Source organism: Ictalurus furcatus, chromosome 9 (genome assembly GCF_023375685.1).
Source record: "Ictalurus furcatus strain D&B chromosome 9, Billie_1.0, whole genome shotgun sequence".
Lineage (NCBI taxonomy): Eukaryota > Metazoa > Chordata > Actinopteri > Siluriformes > Ictaluridae > Ictalurus > Ictalurus furcatus.
This window is the reverse complement of record NC_071263.1, coordinates 27,551,971-27,571,970: the sequence shown is the minus strand read 5'-3', so window position 1 is coordinate 27,571,970 and position 20,000 is coordinate 27,551,971. Positions and strand designations below refer to the sequence as shown.

Below are 20,000 nucleotides of genomic sequence, written 5' to 3'. Positions count from 1 at the left end.
ACTCTTACTACCCCAAATTCGATCATTTTCCTATAACATCACGTCCTGAGGTGTTTAATTCCTCTTATTCCACAGCAACTCGGCAACACTTACAATTTTTTATTCGTCGTACAATGATTCGTCATACTTTTGATCTATTTATAGTTACATTTATTGTCGTGGGACATCCACAAAACAAGCCATTATCCTTTTCTGTACATTATAGGAGCTATAAACAGTCATGCCCTCCTTTCATCTTCACGACAAAAAGACATACATTAATAGAAAAGTGTGATTTGGAGACGCACTATCATCAGATACGCTGTTATAGTAAATTAATCAACACCTTCTGACTCATCAGAGTCATGAATTCACCACTGCTGTGGTTTAAATGATTGTTCCCTGTGAAAATAGGTTGGAAATAGACACCGTGCTATGTACCGATTATTATTTATTATCATCCCGTTGCACCCCTAAACATGATTAGCGCGTCATTGTGTAGCAATCCTTTCACTGCTGGCGCCAGGCCTTGTTTATCAAGCTGGATACAAACGGATTTTAAAAAAAATATATTATTTACACAAGTAAATTAGCTGTTTATGAAAACCCCATAAATTTGGAACAAAGCGTTCGTAACGTACTCGTGTTCCTGAGCGTGTGTAAATCTATGCATAAGCAGACTGACTATATGCAAATGAGCCGCATCGGGAACACGCTTCGCACAGTACGGAAGATCAACACGCACACGTGAGTGCAAGGTGCGGTTTGGCTTACACGAACATATACACATGACTTTATTAAAAGAACACACTCACCGTAGTCTGTGTTCTCTGGCTCCCAGCAGTTTGAAGGCCAGAAATATGGAGTCTGAGGAGAAAGACGTGGCCAGCGTAGTGTTAGAAACATCGTTACCCAGAGTATTATCTACCTCTGCTTCTCTGTCACGATGTGAAGATGTGTGATAAATAAATAGGTCAGACTTTTCTGTTCTCATTAACCTTTGCTCTTTGGTAATTATGTTCTCTCTGTCACTAAATCCCTGTAACTGCTCCCAACCCCGCCCCCTTTTGAAGCATTCACACACCGTTGGCTGTCGTTCATGAAATGTTGTGACTGTACATTTGGTTTAAACAGTAACACACACACGGTTTTAACACACAGTGACGCGGAGTGCAGTAGTACAGCGCGCCACTAGACGTTTGTAGTCTGGTTTAATGAATACAGTGTAATTGGGTGAGTGTATCAGCTTGGTTTAGATTTTAAGCGTACACTCAGAGTCACACACCTGGAATCTGTAGAAGGTTCCGTCGTCTTTGAGAGTAAGCACGTGGTCTGAGATGGGGAAGAAATAACCGTGTGCTGCCATCAGAGTGCCCAGGTGCAGAGCCTCGACTGCACAAAGAACCATTCATACATCAGTTCATCGGTCTATTCGGTTACTGATACAGTGTCATCCAGTCCTTCCATCCATCCATCCATCCATCCAGATGTTCCATCTATCCATCCACCCAGATATTCAATCTATCCATCCATCCATCCATCCAGATATTCCATCTATCCATCCATCCATCCACCCAGATATTCAATCTATATATCCATCCATCCATCCAGATATTCCATCTATCCATCCATCCATCCATCCGTCCACCCAGATATTCCATCTATATATCCATCCATCTATCCAGATATTCCATCTATCCATCCATCCATCCATCTATCCATCCACCCAGATATTCCATCCATCCATCCATCCAGATATTCCACATATCCATCCATCCAGATGTTCCATCTATCCATCCATCCATCCACCCAGATATTCCATCTATATATCCATCCATCCAGATATTCCATCTATATATCCATCCATCTATCCAGATATTCCATCTATCCATCCATCCAGATATTCCATCTATCCATCCATCCATCTATCCATCCACCCAGATATTCCATCTATATATCCATCCATCTATCTAGATATAACATCTATCCATCCATCCAGATATTCCATCTATCCATCCATCCATCCATCTATCCATCCACCCAGATATTCCATCTATCCATCCATCCATCCATCCATCCAGATATTCCACATATCCATCCATCCAGATATTCCCTCCCTCCATCCATCCATCCACCCACACAGATATTCAATCTATCCATCCATCTATCCAGATATTCCATCTATCCATCCATCCATCCATCCTCCAGATATTCCATCTATCTATCCATCCATCCATACATCCAGATATTCCATCTATCCATCCATCCATACATCCAGATATTCCATCTATATATCCATCCATCCATCCATCCATCCATCCAGATATTCCATCTATCCATCCATCCATCTATCCATCCACCCAGATATTCCATCTATATATCCATCCATCTATCCAGATATTCCATCTATCCATCCATCCATCCATCCAGATATTCCCTCCATCCATCCATCCATCCATCCACCACCCAGATATTCAATCTATCCATCCAGATATTCCATCTAACCATCCATCCCTCCAGATATTCCATCCATCCATCCACCCAGATATTCAATCTATCCATCCATCCACCCAGATATTCAATCTATCCATCCATCCATCCATCCAGATATTCCATCTTTCCATCCACCCAGATATTCAATCTATCCATCCATCCATCCAGATATTCCATCTTTCCATCCACCCAGATATTCAATCTATCCATCCATCCACCCAGATATTCAATCTATCCATCCATCCCTCCAGATATTCCATCTATACATGCATCCATCCATCCATCCACCCAGATATTCAATCTATCCATCCATCCATCCAGATATTCCATCTTTCCATCCACCCAGATATTCAATCGATCCATCCATCCACCCAGATATTCAATCTATCCATCCATCCACCCAGATATTCCATCTATTCATCCACCCAGATATTCAATCTATATATGCATCTATTGAATCCATCCAGATATTCATTCAATCCATCTATCAATCCATCAATCCATATATTCCTGAATTCATTAATCCTTCAATTAATCCATCTATCCGTCTATAAATCCATGCATCCAGATATTCTTCTATATTTTCAACTATTAACCCATCCTTCAATCAATCCATCCACCCAGCCATTGATTTATTTAGCAGATAAAAGTTTTAGGAAATTTTTATCATTTATTAATCAATTTATCCATCATCCATCCTTCAAATCAATGCATCCATCCAGCCAACTATATACTCATCCTTCTGTTTATCCATCAATCATTCGATCCTTCAACCAATCCACCCTTTCACCCATCCATCCATCATCCACAAAGATAATCATCATCCATCAATTCATTAACATATCTATCCTTTCATCAATCAATCCACCCATCCCTCTGTCCACTGCACTGCCAGGAATATTAACACAGCTGACAGTAGAACTACTAGCGTCCATGCTCTGTTAGTCTTACTAACAATGTCTGATTAAATGATCTATACCGTCACTGTGACGAATTTTCAAACTCACAGTTTCACACACACTGTAGTAGTATACGTTTTTTGCTCTGACCTTTAAACCCTCCACACACACCAGAGAGAGTTATCGATTGAGAGTATTGTGCATTAATAAATGATTAACAGGTTAATATTTCAGTATTTCTGCCAGACACACTGGTTGCGCTTATAAATGAATGCCCTTCAGCTTTCTGTCGAGAAGCTTCATTCTTTGTGTCCTGTTTTTCACTATGTAATTTCTTTCTTTTTAAAAAAAATAAAAATAAAATAAAAATAAAATAAGTAGGATTTTTCAAGCCCAAGTTAACTTACAAAACCACCATGTACCACTGCTGCATTTCAAGAATAACCAACGACTCAAATAATATCGTGAGACCTTGGAATTATTGGAAGGTTCTGGCAGTTCTGTAATTTTAAGATATTGAGCTGTAAAGCTTTGACACTTAATAAGGTGCAGGATACAGAAAGTCAGAATAGTTTATAGTCTCAATCTGCTTCGTGGTGTTTTTAATGGAGGTCCTGATGCTGCTAGTGAAACTGTGCATGATGAAGTGTAAGGGAAGTTTAACAGACTAAACGGCCAAACTGGAAAGGTCATGTAATAAAATGTGTAGTAGCGTTTCATTGATAGAGAACATCATTAACCCTGAACTAGAAAAACACTGTGTTACAGTAAGCACTCACCTGGATCCTCAATGCTCAAGTTCTTCACCAACCACTGCACAATATCCGAACCTGCAGACACAGGAGTGGAACAAATGATTCAAATGAGAGAACGAAGTAGGTAGGGAAGGATGTGGGGAAGAAGGAGATGGAGGGAAAGGAAATAAAGAAGGAGGAGTCGAAGACGAAGAAGGGGGAGGAGACGAGCACTGTGGAGAATGTGAGGGAAAAGGAGGAGAAGAAGAAGAAAAGGGAAAAGAAGTAGGAGGAGGCGAGGACAAGAAAATGAAAATCAGAAGGAAGAGGAGAAGAAGTAGAAAGATAAAGAGGGGAAGGAGGGGGAAAAGAAGATGGGGGAGAAGAAGACAGAAAAATGAGGGGAGACAAGAAGGAGAAAGAAGTAGGCGGATGAATTATAATAAGATAATAATAAGAAGGAATAGGTGAAGAAGAATAAAAAGAAAAAGAAAGAAAAAAGGGGAAACAATGAGGTGAAGGAGGATGAGAACGGGGAAAGGAGAAGAAGAAGAAGTAGAAGAAAATGGAGGAAAAAGAGGAGAGACGAAGGAGGAAGAGAAGAAGCAGAAGAAGACGGAGGAAAAGGAGGAGAGAAGAAGATGAAGAGGAAGAAGACGAAGAAAGAGGAGGAGGAGGAGAGAAGAAGATGAAGAGGAAGAAGACGAAGAAAGAGGAGGAGGAGGAGAGCACTGAGGAGAAGGTGAGGGAAAAGGAGGAGAAGAAGAACAGGAAAAAGGAAAAGAAGGAGGAGAGGAGAAGAAGTAAAAAAAAAATAATGGGAGACAAGTGGAAGGAGAAAGAAATAGGAGGAGGAATAAGAATAATACGAAAGAAATAGGTGAAGAATAAAAATAATAAAAAGAGGGAAAACAATGAGGTGAGGGAGGATGAGAAGGGGAAAAGAAGAAGAAGATAAAAGAAGAAGGATGAGAAGAAGAAAAAGAAGTAAGGGGAGGGAAAGAATATGAATAAGAACAAGAGGAAGAAGAGCACACGCAGTATATCTGATAAAAGACATTTATATATTTATTAGTGAGATAAACTGCGACTATGATCAAAATCACTGGATTTACAAAGAGAGAGTGAGAGAGAGAAAGAGAGAGAGTGTGAGAGAGTGTGTGAGAGAGAGTGTAAGAGTGTGTGAGAGAGAGAGTGAGAGAGAGAGTGTAAGAGACAGAGAGTGAGAGAGAGTGAGATAGAATGAGAGAGAGTGTGTGAGAGAGAGTGAGAGAGAGTGAGAGACAGAGTGTGAGAGAGAGTGAGAGTGTGAGAGACTGTGAGAGAATGAGAGAGAGTGTGTGAGAGATAGAGAGTGAGTGAGAGAGTGTGAGAGAGAGAGTGAGAGACAGCGAGTGTGAGAGTAAGTGTGAGAGAGAATGAGAGAGAGAGTGTGTGAGAGAGATAGTGAGTGAGAGAGTGAGAGAGTGAGAGAGTGTGAGAGACAGAGAGAGAGTGTGAGAGACAGAGAGTGAGAGCGAGAGTGTGAGTGAGAGAGAGTGAGAGAGAGAGAGTGAGAGAGTCATTGAGAGAGAGAGTGAGAGAGAGTGAGTGAGAGAGAAAGAGAGAGAGTGTGAGAGACAGAGAGTGAGAGCGAGAGTGTGAGAGAGAGAGTGAGAGAGTGGGTGAGAGAGAGAGAGAGAGAGAGAGAGAGAGAGAGAGAGAGATATCATGCTGGATTGAAGTGTCCTGAAATGTTATCCTTCCTGTTCTTCTTTCTGACTCCTGCAGCAGAGACACTCTGTCTATCCATCTTTTCACATCCCTTAATCCCTGACAGGCGTTTGTTCGGTGCACTCTACCTCCTGCGGTTTGAAAGTGGATGTGACCTTGAAAAGTCCTGATTTATTGAACTAACAGCTGCATGTTGCTTCTTCTTTACATCAGCAAGATGTGAAGCTAATGTACCTTCATAACATCCGGAGAGCCCCATACGGGCCTGAGAGCTCAACCTGCCTCACATCTACGGTCATGTGAAAAAATAAGTACGACCCATGCGTGCCTATTAATAAAGTTGATACACTATCAAATGACACATAAGACGGTCATTTTGTAGTAATCTTCACAATTTAAACGAACACAAACTGATCAGTCACATGGAAAAAGTAAGAAAAAAGGTCGTGGATGCCTATGAGTCTGGCGAGGGATTTAAAACGATCTCCAAATGATTTGAAATACTTCATTCCACTGTAAGGAAAATCATCTACAAGTGGTCCAGATTTCAAACAACTGCCAATTTGTCCAGGACCGGCCGTCCCGGCAAATTCAGCCTGAGAGTAGAACGTCTGATGCAAAAAGAACCACACAATTTCTTCACAGGATCTGCCAGTAAGTCTTGCAACTGTTGCGGTCAAGGTGGATGCTTCTAGAATCAAAAAGAGATTGCACAAATCTGACCTGCATGTGAGGTGTGCCAGGAAAAAGACTTTGCTGTCTAAAAAGAACATTAGAGCAAGACTACAGTTTGTCGATGAACGTATAGGTAAAGACCAGGCCTTTTGGAGTAATGTCCTCTGGACAGACGAATCAAAGATAGAGTTGTTTGGTCACAGTAACAGCAGACATGTTTGGCACAGACCAAAGACAGCTTTTCAGGAGAAGCACCTCATACCAACTGTGAAGCACGGTGGTGGAAATGTAATGGTTTGGGGTTGCTTCGCTGCCTCAGGGACTGGACAATCATTGATTCAACTATGAATTTTGTATCATATCAAAGAGTGCTTGAAGATAACGTGAGGCCATCTGTCCAAAAGTTGAAGCTGAACCGAAAGTGGACTTTTGAACAGGATAATGATCCTAAGCACACTAGGAACGGCTCAAAACGAAGAAGAAATGGAGGGTTACGGAACGGCCTAATCAAAGCCCAGATTTGATTCTGTTGAAATGTCGTGAGGGGATTTGAAACATGGGCAGCACATGCAAGAAAACCCTCAAACATCTTACAACTAAAAGAATATTCCATGGAAGAGCGGTCTAAAAATTCCATCAAGCCCTGGTGGACAATTATACAAAACTCCTATAAGAACTTATTTCTGCTAAAGCAGGTAATACTAACTTCTGAGGCCAAGGGTGCACTTACTTTTTCCACAGAAGAATATCACATCTATTGATATTTCCGCTGAATAAATGATTGAAAAGGCTGTTTTTCCTTTTGGTTTCGTTCAAGTATATAAACTTCATTAGTAGGCACCGTTTCAAACAGGATCGAATGTTTGCTCGTCCAAATATGTAAAATAAATAGATAAATAAATAAATAAATAATTCCATGGGGTGTACTTATTTACACCCCATGGATACTGTAAATACAGTAATGTGCTGTCAACTGAGCATTTTTGCATCTGTGAATACGCAGTTCGAGGTGTTTCTACCTAAAAGTGCTAAATACAGGTCAGAGTGTAAGCAAATATTTTTTATTTTTGAAATATGTCTTATTTATTAACTCTGAAAGTGATTTACAGAACAGCAAAAAAAAACAAAAAAAAAACAAACAAACAAAAAAAAAAAATTTCCACTGATAATAGATCAAATTAAATGGAACATTCAAGTTTCGCAATATTATGTAAATATTATATCATTTCCACCCTTATAAGACAAATTAAAGAGCATTTATAAAAATTTTGAGACAAAATAAAATGATCTTAGTAAAGTTTATCAAAACGATCCAAGTTTCCATAATTATACGCTAAGATAATTAGTTTATTAAAGTTTCTCCAAATTATAAAGCCATTTCCACCATCGTAAGGCGAACTGTAAATAATCTAAATTATGCAAGTATGTATGTACCATTATGGATAATATTTGAGAAAAAAAAAAAAAAACATTTATTAAAACTACATACATTTATGAAGACCTAAATAAAGACTTGATTTACATTTACATTATAAATATATGCATGTTTATGTCTGTGCTCTTTTTTTTAAATTTTATGATCATACTGTCTTTTGAGATTATAATAAGAAACCCTATATTAAGCTCTATATTTGGGACACAAGCTGACCCTCTGTTCCGCTGTGCTCTTCCTCCTGGTTTCTTATGTTTCGCATATTAGAGCTGCCTCCTGGTGTTTATCTCTGTTTACGATACTGTTATGAAAGAGCGCTGGCATTGCTGAGCATGATATTGAGGACTCGTCTTTCATATAGAGCGAATATGGAGGGGATAGATTAGAAGAGACGTTTGGACGCTCAGCACCCCTGCTCAGCTATCTTAGATAGAAACGGGCCTCGGCTCTCGTCGTCCAATCATATCCTCCGTTTACAAATCTAATCTGGACCATTAGGATTTGGTAGGGCCAGAGCTCTCATTAAAACCTTACAGAGGGAGAGAGCGAGAGAGAGAGAGAGAGAGAGAGAGAATAGAATTAAATTAAATGGGTGTTCTGACGGATATGGGACTGGTCTTCTTGCTCTTCTAGGAATCTCAGAATGTCTCTCTCTCTCTCTCTCTCTCTCTCTCTCTCTCCTTGTCTCATTTTCTCTATCACTTCTATCCACAACTCTTTCTTGCGCTCTCTCTCTCTCTCTCTCTCTTGCTCTTCGTCTTTCAACAACTTTCTCCCTCTTTCCATTTCTCTCTCCATCTTTCTCTCTCCACCGTTGAATCTCATTAGCTCCATTCTGTTTTCCACACTTAAGCACTCAGCTACAGGTTCGAGTAATATGAGATTATGGATTGTTCCTCTGGAACCTGCCGGTTATTTTGGCCGCACAGCTCAATTACAAAACTCAAGCAGGGCTCAACCATTAGCTAGCGCATTTTTCTCAATAGTACGTTGTATTTTCATTTCAATATGCTAGCTTTTGTTGCTTTCATTTGTTTTTTTTTTTGTTGTTTTTTTTTTTTCTGCTCACATATAAGAAAGAAAATACCATGTGTACGGAATAAAACACACGGGGGCATGGTGTAATAGGGGTGGGAGGAGGGGGGGGGATCGACCGTGTGGTGGTATGATTTGACTCGAAAGGAAGTGCAGTTAATGTTACCACCTCGGAGTCGATTCTTTTCCTATAACAGCCCATCCCAAAGTGGTTTTTTTTCCCCCAATTTGCCAACGCTAACCAGCTCAACCAAACTACGATGAAGACTGGAAAAACATCGACTGGACAGCTGTCCAGTTTGGACGAGTCGCTGCTCATTGTAGCCTCAGACTCCTGCTCTTGGCTGACAGGATGTTGTGGCTCATCATGCTCAAGGTCTAAGGTTGTTTTGCATTCTGAGATGCTTTTCTGTTCTCCACAGCCGTAAAGAGTGGTTATTTAAGCTGCCATTACCTTCGGATCAGTCTGGCCATTCTTCTCTGCTCTCCCTCATTGACGAGGCATGTCCGCCTGCAGAACTCTTACTCGTTGGATGTTCTTTTGTTTCTCTCGCCATTTTGCGTAAACTCTAGAGTGATTTGTAAAAACCCCAACAGATCAACAATTTCTGAAATACTCAAACCAGCCCATCTGGCACTAACAGCTAAAAATCTCTGAGATTTATCCTTTCTGATGTTTGATGCGAACATTAACTGAAGTTGTTGACCTGTACGAGCATGAGTGTATGTATCGCGCTGTTCCCACATGATCGGCCATATTAGCATTGAGATTACGTAGGCTAGTTAGCTAGATCTCTACTGTCCACTTGCATGCCTGTGTGTTAATAAAACATGAGTTGTGGAGCTATCTATGGCTATCCATGTGGCTTACCGGAGAACACACTGGGAATTTTGGAGAGAAAACTCTTCACAGTGCGGATTGGGATGCCGTTTTTCTCGTCCTGCATCCGGGCTATCAGGTCTTCCATCTGAGAGAGAGAGAGAGAGAGAGAGAGAGAGACTTAAGCATCATAACACACAAGTACATAAAAAGCAAAGCTCACAGAGAACGTTCCTAAGCGTGGTGTACACTAAACCTTCCAGTAACGCAGCTCAGCCATTGCAGCGTGACAGCTACCATAGACTCGCCAAGAACTTTTCCTCCTTTTGTTGGGTGCCATTACTTTTGTCCCATTTGAATGGATAGCCTTGTCTTCATTTATTAAGTCATTAATATGAAGCAGAGTTTTACAACATTGTCTATTCAACTGACGTGCGTATTTGAAATAAACAAGTGTTTTTCTTATCCTTGTTTTTCATGTTCTTCTTGATAAATGAGGATTGCTAAATGCTAGCGGATTCCATCGATCCATCAACAGCCCAAAAGTCTCAAGGTCTTGATGGACGGACATCAAGGGGACTCCAACACACTTGGCCAAAACAATACGACCAAATGAATACTAAAATGCAAAACCAGAGTGTGTGCTGGACCCATAGTGTTCACAGTCACACAGTTATACATATATCATCTACTTAGACATTCCATCAACACACATAGACATTAACAAATAAACCTCCACATACACTCACATTACCAAAAGTGCTCACATTTAGTCTAACGTATCATTTTTCCATATCTGCCAGCATCTTAGAAAGCAGTAGAGGTCAAAGACACCTGCATTTGAGAAGAAATGACAGAAAATATGCGATGTCTTTTTTTTTTTTTCTTCCTCCCCCACTGATTCTGTTCCAGAGGGCCATGTCAACACAGACCGGTGTGTCAGCGCAGGATGACAAACACCACCATGACACGTAATTCGGTCAGGATACTGCGCTGCTCAAAACAGCCCAAAACAATTCGCACACCGCCTCCGCTTCTGACATTCCTCCTCGGCTCAGGAGAGAGAGAGAGAGAGATAGAGAGAGATAGAGAGAGAGAGAGCAGGCGAGAAAATGGAGAAATTCATACAGTACATTTCCATCCAAATGCTGCACGTTCATTTAACAAAAGGTTAGGAATATTAAATGTGAATTGTGCAATATTAGTAAAAAAGGACGGTATGAAAAAACGTGAAGCAGCATATGCAGCGGATTGGACTGATTATCTAATTGTACAGTATGCAATTCACTAAAAGTAAAACAAAAACAAACACACACACACACACACACACACACACAGACACACACACAGACACACACACAATTTTCTACATTGCTTACTGGCCTGATGGTTAAACATGTTAGTGGTAATTGAAGCCAATGAGAGCACTCTGGATTTTTCACCCTGGCAGTGTGCTAATGGATGCCTCATTAAGGGAGAGAGAGACAAAGAGAGATTGAAAGGGGACGTGATATCCAAGGACATTTTAGCATCGAGAATCAAGCGCAACGTGCAGGAAAAACCTCGGAACAGAAGATTTTATGCTTTCACTTCTCTTCAATGTGACATCACACCACATATATATATATGTGTATAGAGACAGAGAGAGAGACTGAACATATATATATATATATATATATATATATATATATATATATATATATATATATATATATATATAGATAGATAGATAGATAGATAGATAGAGAAAGAGAGAGATACTGAACATATATACATATATATATGTATATATATATATATATATATAGAGAGAGAGAGAGAGAGACTAAACATATATATATATATATATATATATATATATATATATATATACACACACACACATATATATATATATATAGAGAGAGAGAGAGAGAGAGAGAGACTAAACATATATATATATATATATATAGAGAGAGAGAGAGAGAGAGAGAGAAACATATAATTTTTAATTAGACTCACTGAGGCAGTGACAGTGTGGTCGATCACTGGCTCTGAATACGCAGAGGAGTTGTGGAGAAGGAGTAGGTAATGTGCAAGTATTTACACCTGTGTGTGGTTTATGGCCAAAAAATCATTGTGTTTAAAAAGCTGCCAGTGGAAAACAAACAAACAAACCAAAAAAAAAAAAAAAAAACAAGAACAGCTCCGCTCTATTCATTTCCTGCCTCCTGCGTCCTTGTTACCAATAAGATTCTCACACTTATTTCCCCACATGTTCACACTGCTAGTCAAAAGTTTTTCAACCCTCCGTATTAGCACCCCTATCATCAAATGCACTTGATCTTGTGTAAATATACTGTAGGTGATTCCTGGTAACAGAAAAGTACCACACTTGTCTGGACACTTGTCTGCGATCCTCATCAGAAGTGGACCACTCAGCTACGTAATCACACTTACATGGCCAAACTGCTAAAACATGCCTCACCAGATAAGCTCTGCAAGAGGAAATCTAAAGCAAAGAGCAATCAAAACAAAGGTCAGCTCTTTAGGTCAGCTCTCCGTGGTTGCCAAGGTACCACACATTCCCGATGGATGAATCCGTGATGACGTTGATGAACATCTAAACATTTCTAAGCCTGAATGAAAGTGACAGCTTTGATGAGAGTTCTTCTCACATGGCCGTGAGTGTGAAATTAGCCAAAGTGGTGCTACAGAAATAGAAACAAGGTATCTGTTCAGTCTTCTGGACACCTCAGTAGCACGTCACTGGAGCTGATTAAGACAGTAAACGAGTGGGAGAGCTTCCTCGCTGCCCGATAGCCGATATGACACACAAAAAGAACAGGGTGTAAGTGGAAATGAATCAGTACCTTGATGAATGGAAGGGTATTTCTGCTATAGAATATGATAGTATTCTCAATTAGATGGTTTGCTATTTAAAGGCGATGGTACTTTTGGTACCATCAGCTCCAGGTTTTTAGTTTTCAGTAACTTTTCAAACCATCCATTTTATACCATGTGACCGTATTTCGACCATTTGCACACAAGAGGTCTCCGAACAGAAGGTATTGTGGTTCCACCATCTGATACATTTACATTCATGGTATTTGGCAGATGGGTCATGCAGGTTTCTCCTTCAGGTGATCAGGTGTGGGCCGTTTCTACCCACTGAGACCACTCAAGATCATCTTGCCAGCTCAAGATCCATCTCGAGGACTACTCCAGCACACTCCTTGCTCGTCATCCCCTTGCGGGTCATCCGACTATCGCAACTGAACCGGAATGCAGTTGAACGGGTTGTCCATCATGTTATGGAAATCATGTTAAAAGCTGGAAGCACACAGTTGTACAGGATGTCTTTGTATGCTGTAGGATCACAATTTCCCTTCACCGGAACTAAGAGGCCCCGAACCTGTGCACAAAGCCAGCTCCATGAAGACATGGTTTGCCAAGGTTGGAGTGGAAGAACTTGAGCGTCCTGCAAAGAGCCCTGACTTCAACCCCACTGAACAAGTTTTAGCCATCTTTTCTTGCTAACCATCTTGGACGGTTTTTGGATGAAGTCATACATTTGTTAGCAGTAAAATTTCAGAGATTCCCCAGAGCCTAATGACATTCAGCCAGATTTTCTAATCAGGCTATTCTGACTGTCAATTTGTTATTCATTTTTTTAAACACGTTCTCACGTGGCTCATTTCATCTTAACGGTAATCATTTTGTTGTTTCTCAGCCATATTAGCAATTTCTTAAGCCACCACCCCTACCTCTTCAGAGGACAGTAGGGACATGGTTAGCAATATAAAAATTTTCATGGATTATTAAAGCCAGTGCTAAGCAGAAAAAAGAAAACGAAGGAAAGAAAAGGGAGAGAAGGAGAGAAAATGAAAGACAAACTGTAGATTGAACAGTAGTAAATATTAAAAACAGACGGTTTCCGCAGCGAAGGAATGTTCAAGAAAGTGAGATTATTCACAGGTCAGTCAGACTTCCAAACAAGATGGATTGGTCACCATTCTGTCCTCCGTTAGCTTCCCTGAAACGCTACATGCAATACACGGTGGTTTATCCAGTGTAAATTGGAGTTGGATCCAGTGTAATGTGAACGTTGGGATAAAAAAGAAAAAAAATCTCTCTCTGGATATGTGCCTAGTCTTTAACAGCACCAGATGCCATTGGATATGAAACTTGCTTTATAATTAGAGCCAAATCAATAATTCACTTAGCGCTAATGGCTAGGGATATGTAGCGCAGACTCTCACACAGGCAAAAAAAAAAAAATCATCCCTTTAGGCTTTAGCTTTTATAAGTAGTGTTTTTATTCTGTAATGTTTCCTTCGGCTCTGTGCCTCTTTGACAGACCCTCATCGTTCAGCTGCGTGTGTGTGCGGTCTTGCCGTTTGAAATAAAATGCATTGTGGGCTAATTTGGAGCGCGAGGCACATTCTGGCGCTCGGAGCGTTCTGCGCGTGGGTTCAGGACACGCGCACACACTCGAATCAGAACAGGAGAGAACAGACACATAATGCACTGGGAGAGAACAGGAAGAATGCGTCTACTCAATTACTCCTCATACCGGTGTTGAAATGGGTTCCCGAAGATGGCGGAGGGTTATTTATAACACTTATTAACAAAGGCATCGCACCTTCCACTGCTCACACTCTCACATACACACTATATATATATCGTTTGGGGAAATGTGGCTGAATTCTCTAAATGACGATTTAGTTTTGACCAAAATTTCAATTTTACTTGTGGAGCTCTTTTAACAACGGACGTTGTCTCGAAGCAGCTTTACAGACACATATAAACACGGGATACAGTGTGTTTTAAGTGTGTGAATTTATCCTTATTGAGCGAGACGGTGGTGACGGTGGTGAGGAAAAACTCCCTAAGATGATATGAGGAAGAAACCTTGAGAGGAACCGGACTCAGAAGGGAACCCGTAATCATCTGGGGAACGACGGATAGTGTGAAAGTGAAAGAAAGGTCATTATGGTTTTATATGAAGTCTGTTTGTTGAACTAGTCCACTGTTCACTAAAGGAGACCCGAGTGTAAAATTATATGTGGTAATTATACAATGATACTTTTCTGCCAATAATACACTTTAACGTTTATACTCTAAGAAAACTTGCTAGTACTTGCATTGACAACTCCCTGAATAGACCATGCTGCAGTGCAGTGGTAATGATAATGAGGCTTTATTAATCACGTGTACATTACAGCACAGTGAAATTCTTTTCTTCGCATACCCCAGCATGTTAGGAAGTTGGGGTCAGAGTGCAGGGTCAGCCATGATACAGCGCCCCCTGGAGCAGAGAGGGTTAAGAGCCTTGCTCAAGGGTCTAACAGTGGCAGCATGGCAGTGCCGGGGCTTGAACCCCCGACCTTCCGATCAGTAACCCAGAGCCTTAACCGTCAAGCCACCAAAACAGTCAGTCTAGCTGTAAACATTTAAACCCTCACTACAGGGTGTCTGAAAAAGTCAGGAACCAACTACATGTCCATTAACATTTGATGAAAAAGTAAAGCTTTTCATTAAATGCCTTCTGTTGCTTTCTTTCACTTACTTTCTTCTTTCACTTGCTTTCTTCTTTAACTTTCTTTCACTTTCTTTCTTTCACTTTCTTTCTTTCACTTGCTTTCTTCTTTCACTTACTTTCTTCTTTCACTTGCTTTCTTTCACTTGCTTTCTTCTTTCACTTGCTTTCTTCTTTAACTTTCTTTCTTTCACTTTCTTTCTTTCACTTGCTTTCTTCTTTCACTTTCTTTCTTTCACTTGCTTTCTTCTTTCACTTGCTTTCTTCTTTAACTTTCTTTCACTTGCTTTCTTCTTTAACTTTCTTTCTTTCACTTTCTTTCTTTCACTTGCTTTCTTCTTTCACTTGCTTTCTTCTTTAATTTTCTTTCACTTGCTTTCTTCTTTAACTTTCTTTCACTTGCTTTCTTCTTTCACTTTCTTTCTTTCACTTGCTTTCTTCGTTCACTTGCTTTCTTCTTTAACTTTCTTTCACTTGCTTTCTTCTTTAACTTTCTTTCACTTGCTTTCTTCTTTAACTTTCTTTCACTTGCTTTCTTCTTTAACTTTCTTTCTTTCACTTGCTTTATTCTTTAACTTTCTTTCTTTCACTTGCTTTCTTCTTTCACTTTCCTTCTTTCACTTGCTTTCTTCTTTAACTTTCTTTCTTTAACTTTTTTCTTTCACTTGCTTTCTTTCACTTGCTTTCTTTCACTTGCTTTCCTCTTTCACTTGCTTTCTTCTTTAACTTTCTTTCTTTCACTTGCTTTCTTACACTTGCTTTCTTTCACTTGCTTTCTTCTTTCACTTGCTTTCGTTCACTTGCTTTCTTGCTGTTGCTATCTTTTTCTCTTTCTTTCTTTCTTTCTTTCTTTCTTTCTTTCTTTACTTTTCTTTCTTTCTGCTTCTTGGTACTTTTTTGGTTCAGCTTGTGCAGAAGACGGACTCGCACAAACACAAACATTCTTCAGAATGAGCCCGAGGTAATCAAGATCATCCTTCCAGCCCCTTTTGTATCAAAGCACGTCAACGAATCCGTGTTTAAATCCAGCGTTCTCTCCATCATGGCATGACGATGCTGTGGTTTGTACATCACTTACTGTACACTGTGTCTTTATTAGCAGTCGGTTAGAAGAAAGAGAAAGGGAAGCGTGCGGTCCTGCAGGATTATTATAACTAGCCGGTATAGAGACGTACAGCCGTTATAAAGCCTCACACTTCATTTTCACACGTAACACAAAATCAGGACGGTAGCTTTCCGTAACTGAATCTGTTATACAATAACAGATGTGATCACGTCGCCACGTGCGAAGCAAATGTGACACGCAGAGGAAATACTCCCTCCTGTTGTTCATTCATTTATACTCATTCATCTATACTCTGCTCATTTGTCTTACATTTATTATACAAGCTATAGTAGTTGTTTGAGTTTGAGTGTTATTAAAGACACCAGTCTGAGAAACAAACAGAGTGAACAAAGTGTCTTTTTATCCATTTATGTCACAAGTCCTTTCGTATAAGGTTTTTTTTTTTTTTTAACAGAAAGCGGGTGGGAAACACGAACGATCAGGCAGAAAGTACCGGATGCAGTGAGGGAAAATTTCACTGTTCGCACTTTATTGTTGTTTAGATGTATTTCAATCAATGAAACCGTATTATTCCATCCATCCAATCGTCCTTCCATTTCCTATACAGCTTATCCTACACAGGGTCGTAAGGGAGCCTGGAGTGTATCCCTGGGGACTCGGGGATCCAGCAAGGTGGGGGACATATTGGATGTGGTGCCAACCCATTACAGGGCACAATCACACACGCACCCATTCATATCCTACGGACAATTTGGAAATGCCGATCAGCCTACGGAGCATGTCTTTGGACTGGTGAAGGAAACCAGAGTACATGGAGGAAACCCCCAAAGCACGGGGAGAACATGCAAACTCCGCGCACACAGTGCGGAGACGGATTCGAACCCCCGACCCTGGAGCTGCGAGGCAAACGGGCTAACCACTAACCCACCGTGTCCCCCACAACATTATTAATATTCATATTAAATCTCGAAGCATTCCATTAAAACATTCAACAGGACACGATCCTCCACCAAGCGTAACAACACTAACACACACACACACACACACACACACTGAATAGGCCAGCACCTTTACACAACCTACACACACAGCTGAACAATGACTGAGCTCCTATACAAAAAACACACACTCTTACACACACCTTAAAAATGGCCCGATAGCTTTCAGAATACACACGACTAATTAATATCCAGGTTAATATAAACTGTATCCACACACACACACACACACACACACACACTTACACTTCTCCCATCTTCCATCACCCACATACATATACATCTAATCTATGGGACTGCGCACTGTAATGCACAACACACACACACACACACAGACACACACTCTTACAGGCTGCTGCTGCTCCTGCTGTGGCTGATATGAAACACGTCGGTGTGTGTTAATGACTGTCAGTGTTATCAGCCTCTCATAGACAAGGTTACTGAAGGACTTCAGCCATTTCTGTGTCCTTGTCTCTCTGTCTCTCTCTCTCTCTCCCTCTCTCGCTCGCTCGCGCAGTCGCTCAGCCTTTTCTCAAGGCTGACATGATGTATTTATGTCGTCATCATGCAAGTTGCCATGGTAACAGAGCAAGAGAGTGGAAGTGAGAGCGGCATGCTGCCTGTTTTGGACAAGCTGAAATTCCTCCTGGGTTACATAATCCACCAAAACACTGAAACAAAAGGGTTTGTCCTTGAGCTGAGGACCTTTAGACACACACACACACACACACACACACACACACATAAAACCAGGCACACACACAACCATGCACACACACACACACACACACACACACACACACACACACGCACGCACAAAACCACACACATTATTTACAGGAAAGAGAGGACCAGGGAAGGACCGGAATATGCAAATAAACCATTATGAATATTCATTAGCACAGCACGCATAATTAAATAATTGCATAATTGTTTATTAAATGTGTGAGACAAAGAGAGAGGGGAACTGAATCAGACCGCATGTTTTGGTTCACCAAATGAAAGAAATAAAAAGAGAAAGGGTCTCACACACACGCACACACACACACACACACACATACACACACACACACATACACACACACACACACACAGAGAGAGAGATGACAGATGGACAGTTGCTTTTTTTTACCCTTGGCCGGAGGTGTGCCGATACTCTCAGAGCACTCTGCAAGCCTTTGAAGTGCTTTATGCTCCTCTACGCACACACACAAACACACACAAACACACACAAACACACACAAACACACACAAACACACACAAACACACACACACACACATACACACAAATACACACACAACACATACTGTGGAATATTTTAACACGCACACACTCCACAAATCCTCAAATGCACACACACCCTTACACATACAAAGACACACACACACACACACACACACACACCACATTCCCTCTAACACACACATCCTTACATACAAATACACACATAGATATACACAAATTCCACATATATTAAATACATGGAAATACACATATACGCAACCAACTATGTGAACACACACACACACACACACACACACACACACACACACACACTTAAAAAAACACACACAGGCTCGAACATGTTCCACATTTCCTCAAATGCATGAACACACAACATTACATACAAATACACACACACACACACCAAATATATGAATGCAGACACCCTTACACACAACCAAAATCACTTCTTTTCCTTAGTACAATTCCTTACAACTCAACCACACCCACCCAAGTAGACCCCACCCACCCCAGTAGACCCCACCCACCCACCTCAGTAGACTCCACCCACCCCAGCAGGTGATCTAAAAAGCTTCTCAGAGGGAAGTGGAATAAAAGTCTTAATCAGAAATTTAGAGAACATCTGTAAACATCTGTACCACCAAACTTGCATGAAATGTCTTGTTGGTTTCTTCATTTTGAGATAAGGGTATAAAACCATTTGCATTCATTTGTAGAGTTGTGATTAGACAAGTATACAGGATAGAATTGGTAGGAAAAACAAACAAACAAACAAACCCACAAATATTTTGCACAATACTGAAACTGATACTGTTGAATTCTTCGATCTGATTGGTCAGAAGGTGTTTTCTGTCATTTTCAGTAACAGCAGCTTGGACAGCAGCTCAGAATCAAATCACATGTTTATATCAAAGCGCTCGTTCTAATACGTTATCGTTTCTATAGTAACAGTGTACACTGGAAATACTATAGCAGACCCTCTGTATAATGTAAGACTAATATCGAAGGCGGGGGAAACGCCCCTGGACGCACATTCGCACACTATGGACGATTTGGAAATGCCAATCAGCATACAGTGCATGTTTTTGGATTGTGAGAGGAAACCAGAGTACCTGGAAGAAACCCCCGAAGCACGAGGAGAACACGTAAACTCCACGCACACAGGGTCGGAGGCTGGAATCGAACCCCGACCCCGGAGGTCCTAACGACTAAGCCACCGTGCCCCCCGGAACATTCCACAAGATTACATGTAACTATAAATGGATAAAATTATGATGTAAATATAAATGGATAAACGTACGACGTCTCATTCTTTAATAAACCCCCCTAAGATAGCGTGACCTTACATCCCTTACATACAGGCTGATGTATCCCTGGTATAAGCACGT

At 40.7% G+C, this 20,000-nt stretch overlaps 1 protein-coding gene across 1 annotated transcript in view; it reads right to left on the bottom strand.

The window, feature by feature from the left end:
• rgs7a (regulator of G protein signaling 7a) overlaps positions 1 to 20,000 on the bottom strand; it is a 52,939-nt gene that overhangs the window by 15,717 nt on the left and 17,222 nt on the right. Inside the window, exons 3-6 of the mRNA XM_053632131.1 lie at positions 9,832 to 9,928; positions 4,151 to 4,201; positions 1,265 to 1,371; positions 795 to 846 (exon numbers count right to left, since the gene is read on the bottom strand). Of these exons, the coding sequence (XP_053488106.1) occupies positions 795 to 846; positions 1,265 to 1,371; positions 4,151 to 4,201; positions 9,832 to 9,928 (307 nt within the window). The remainder of the gene's footprint in view (positions 1 to 794; positions 847 to 1,264; positions 1,372 to 4,150; positions 4,202 to 9,831; positions 9,929 to 20,000) is intronic.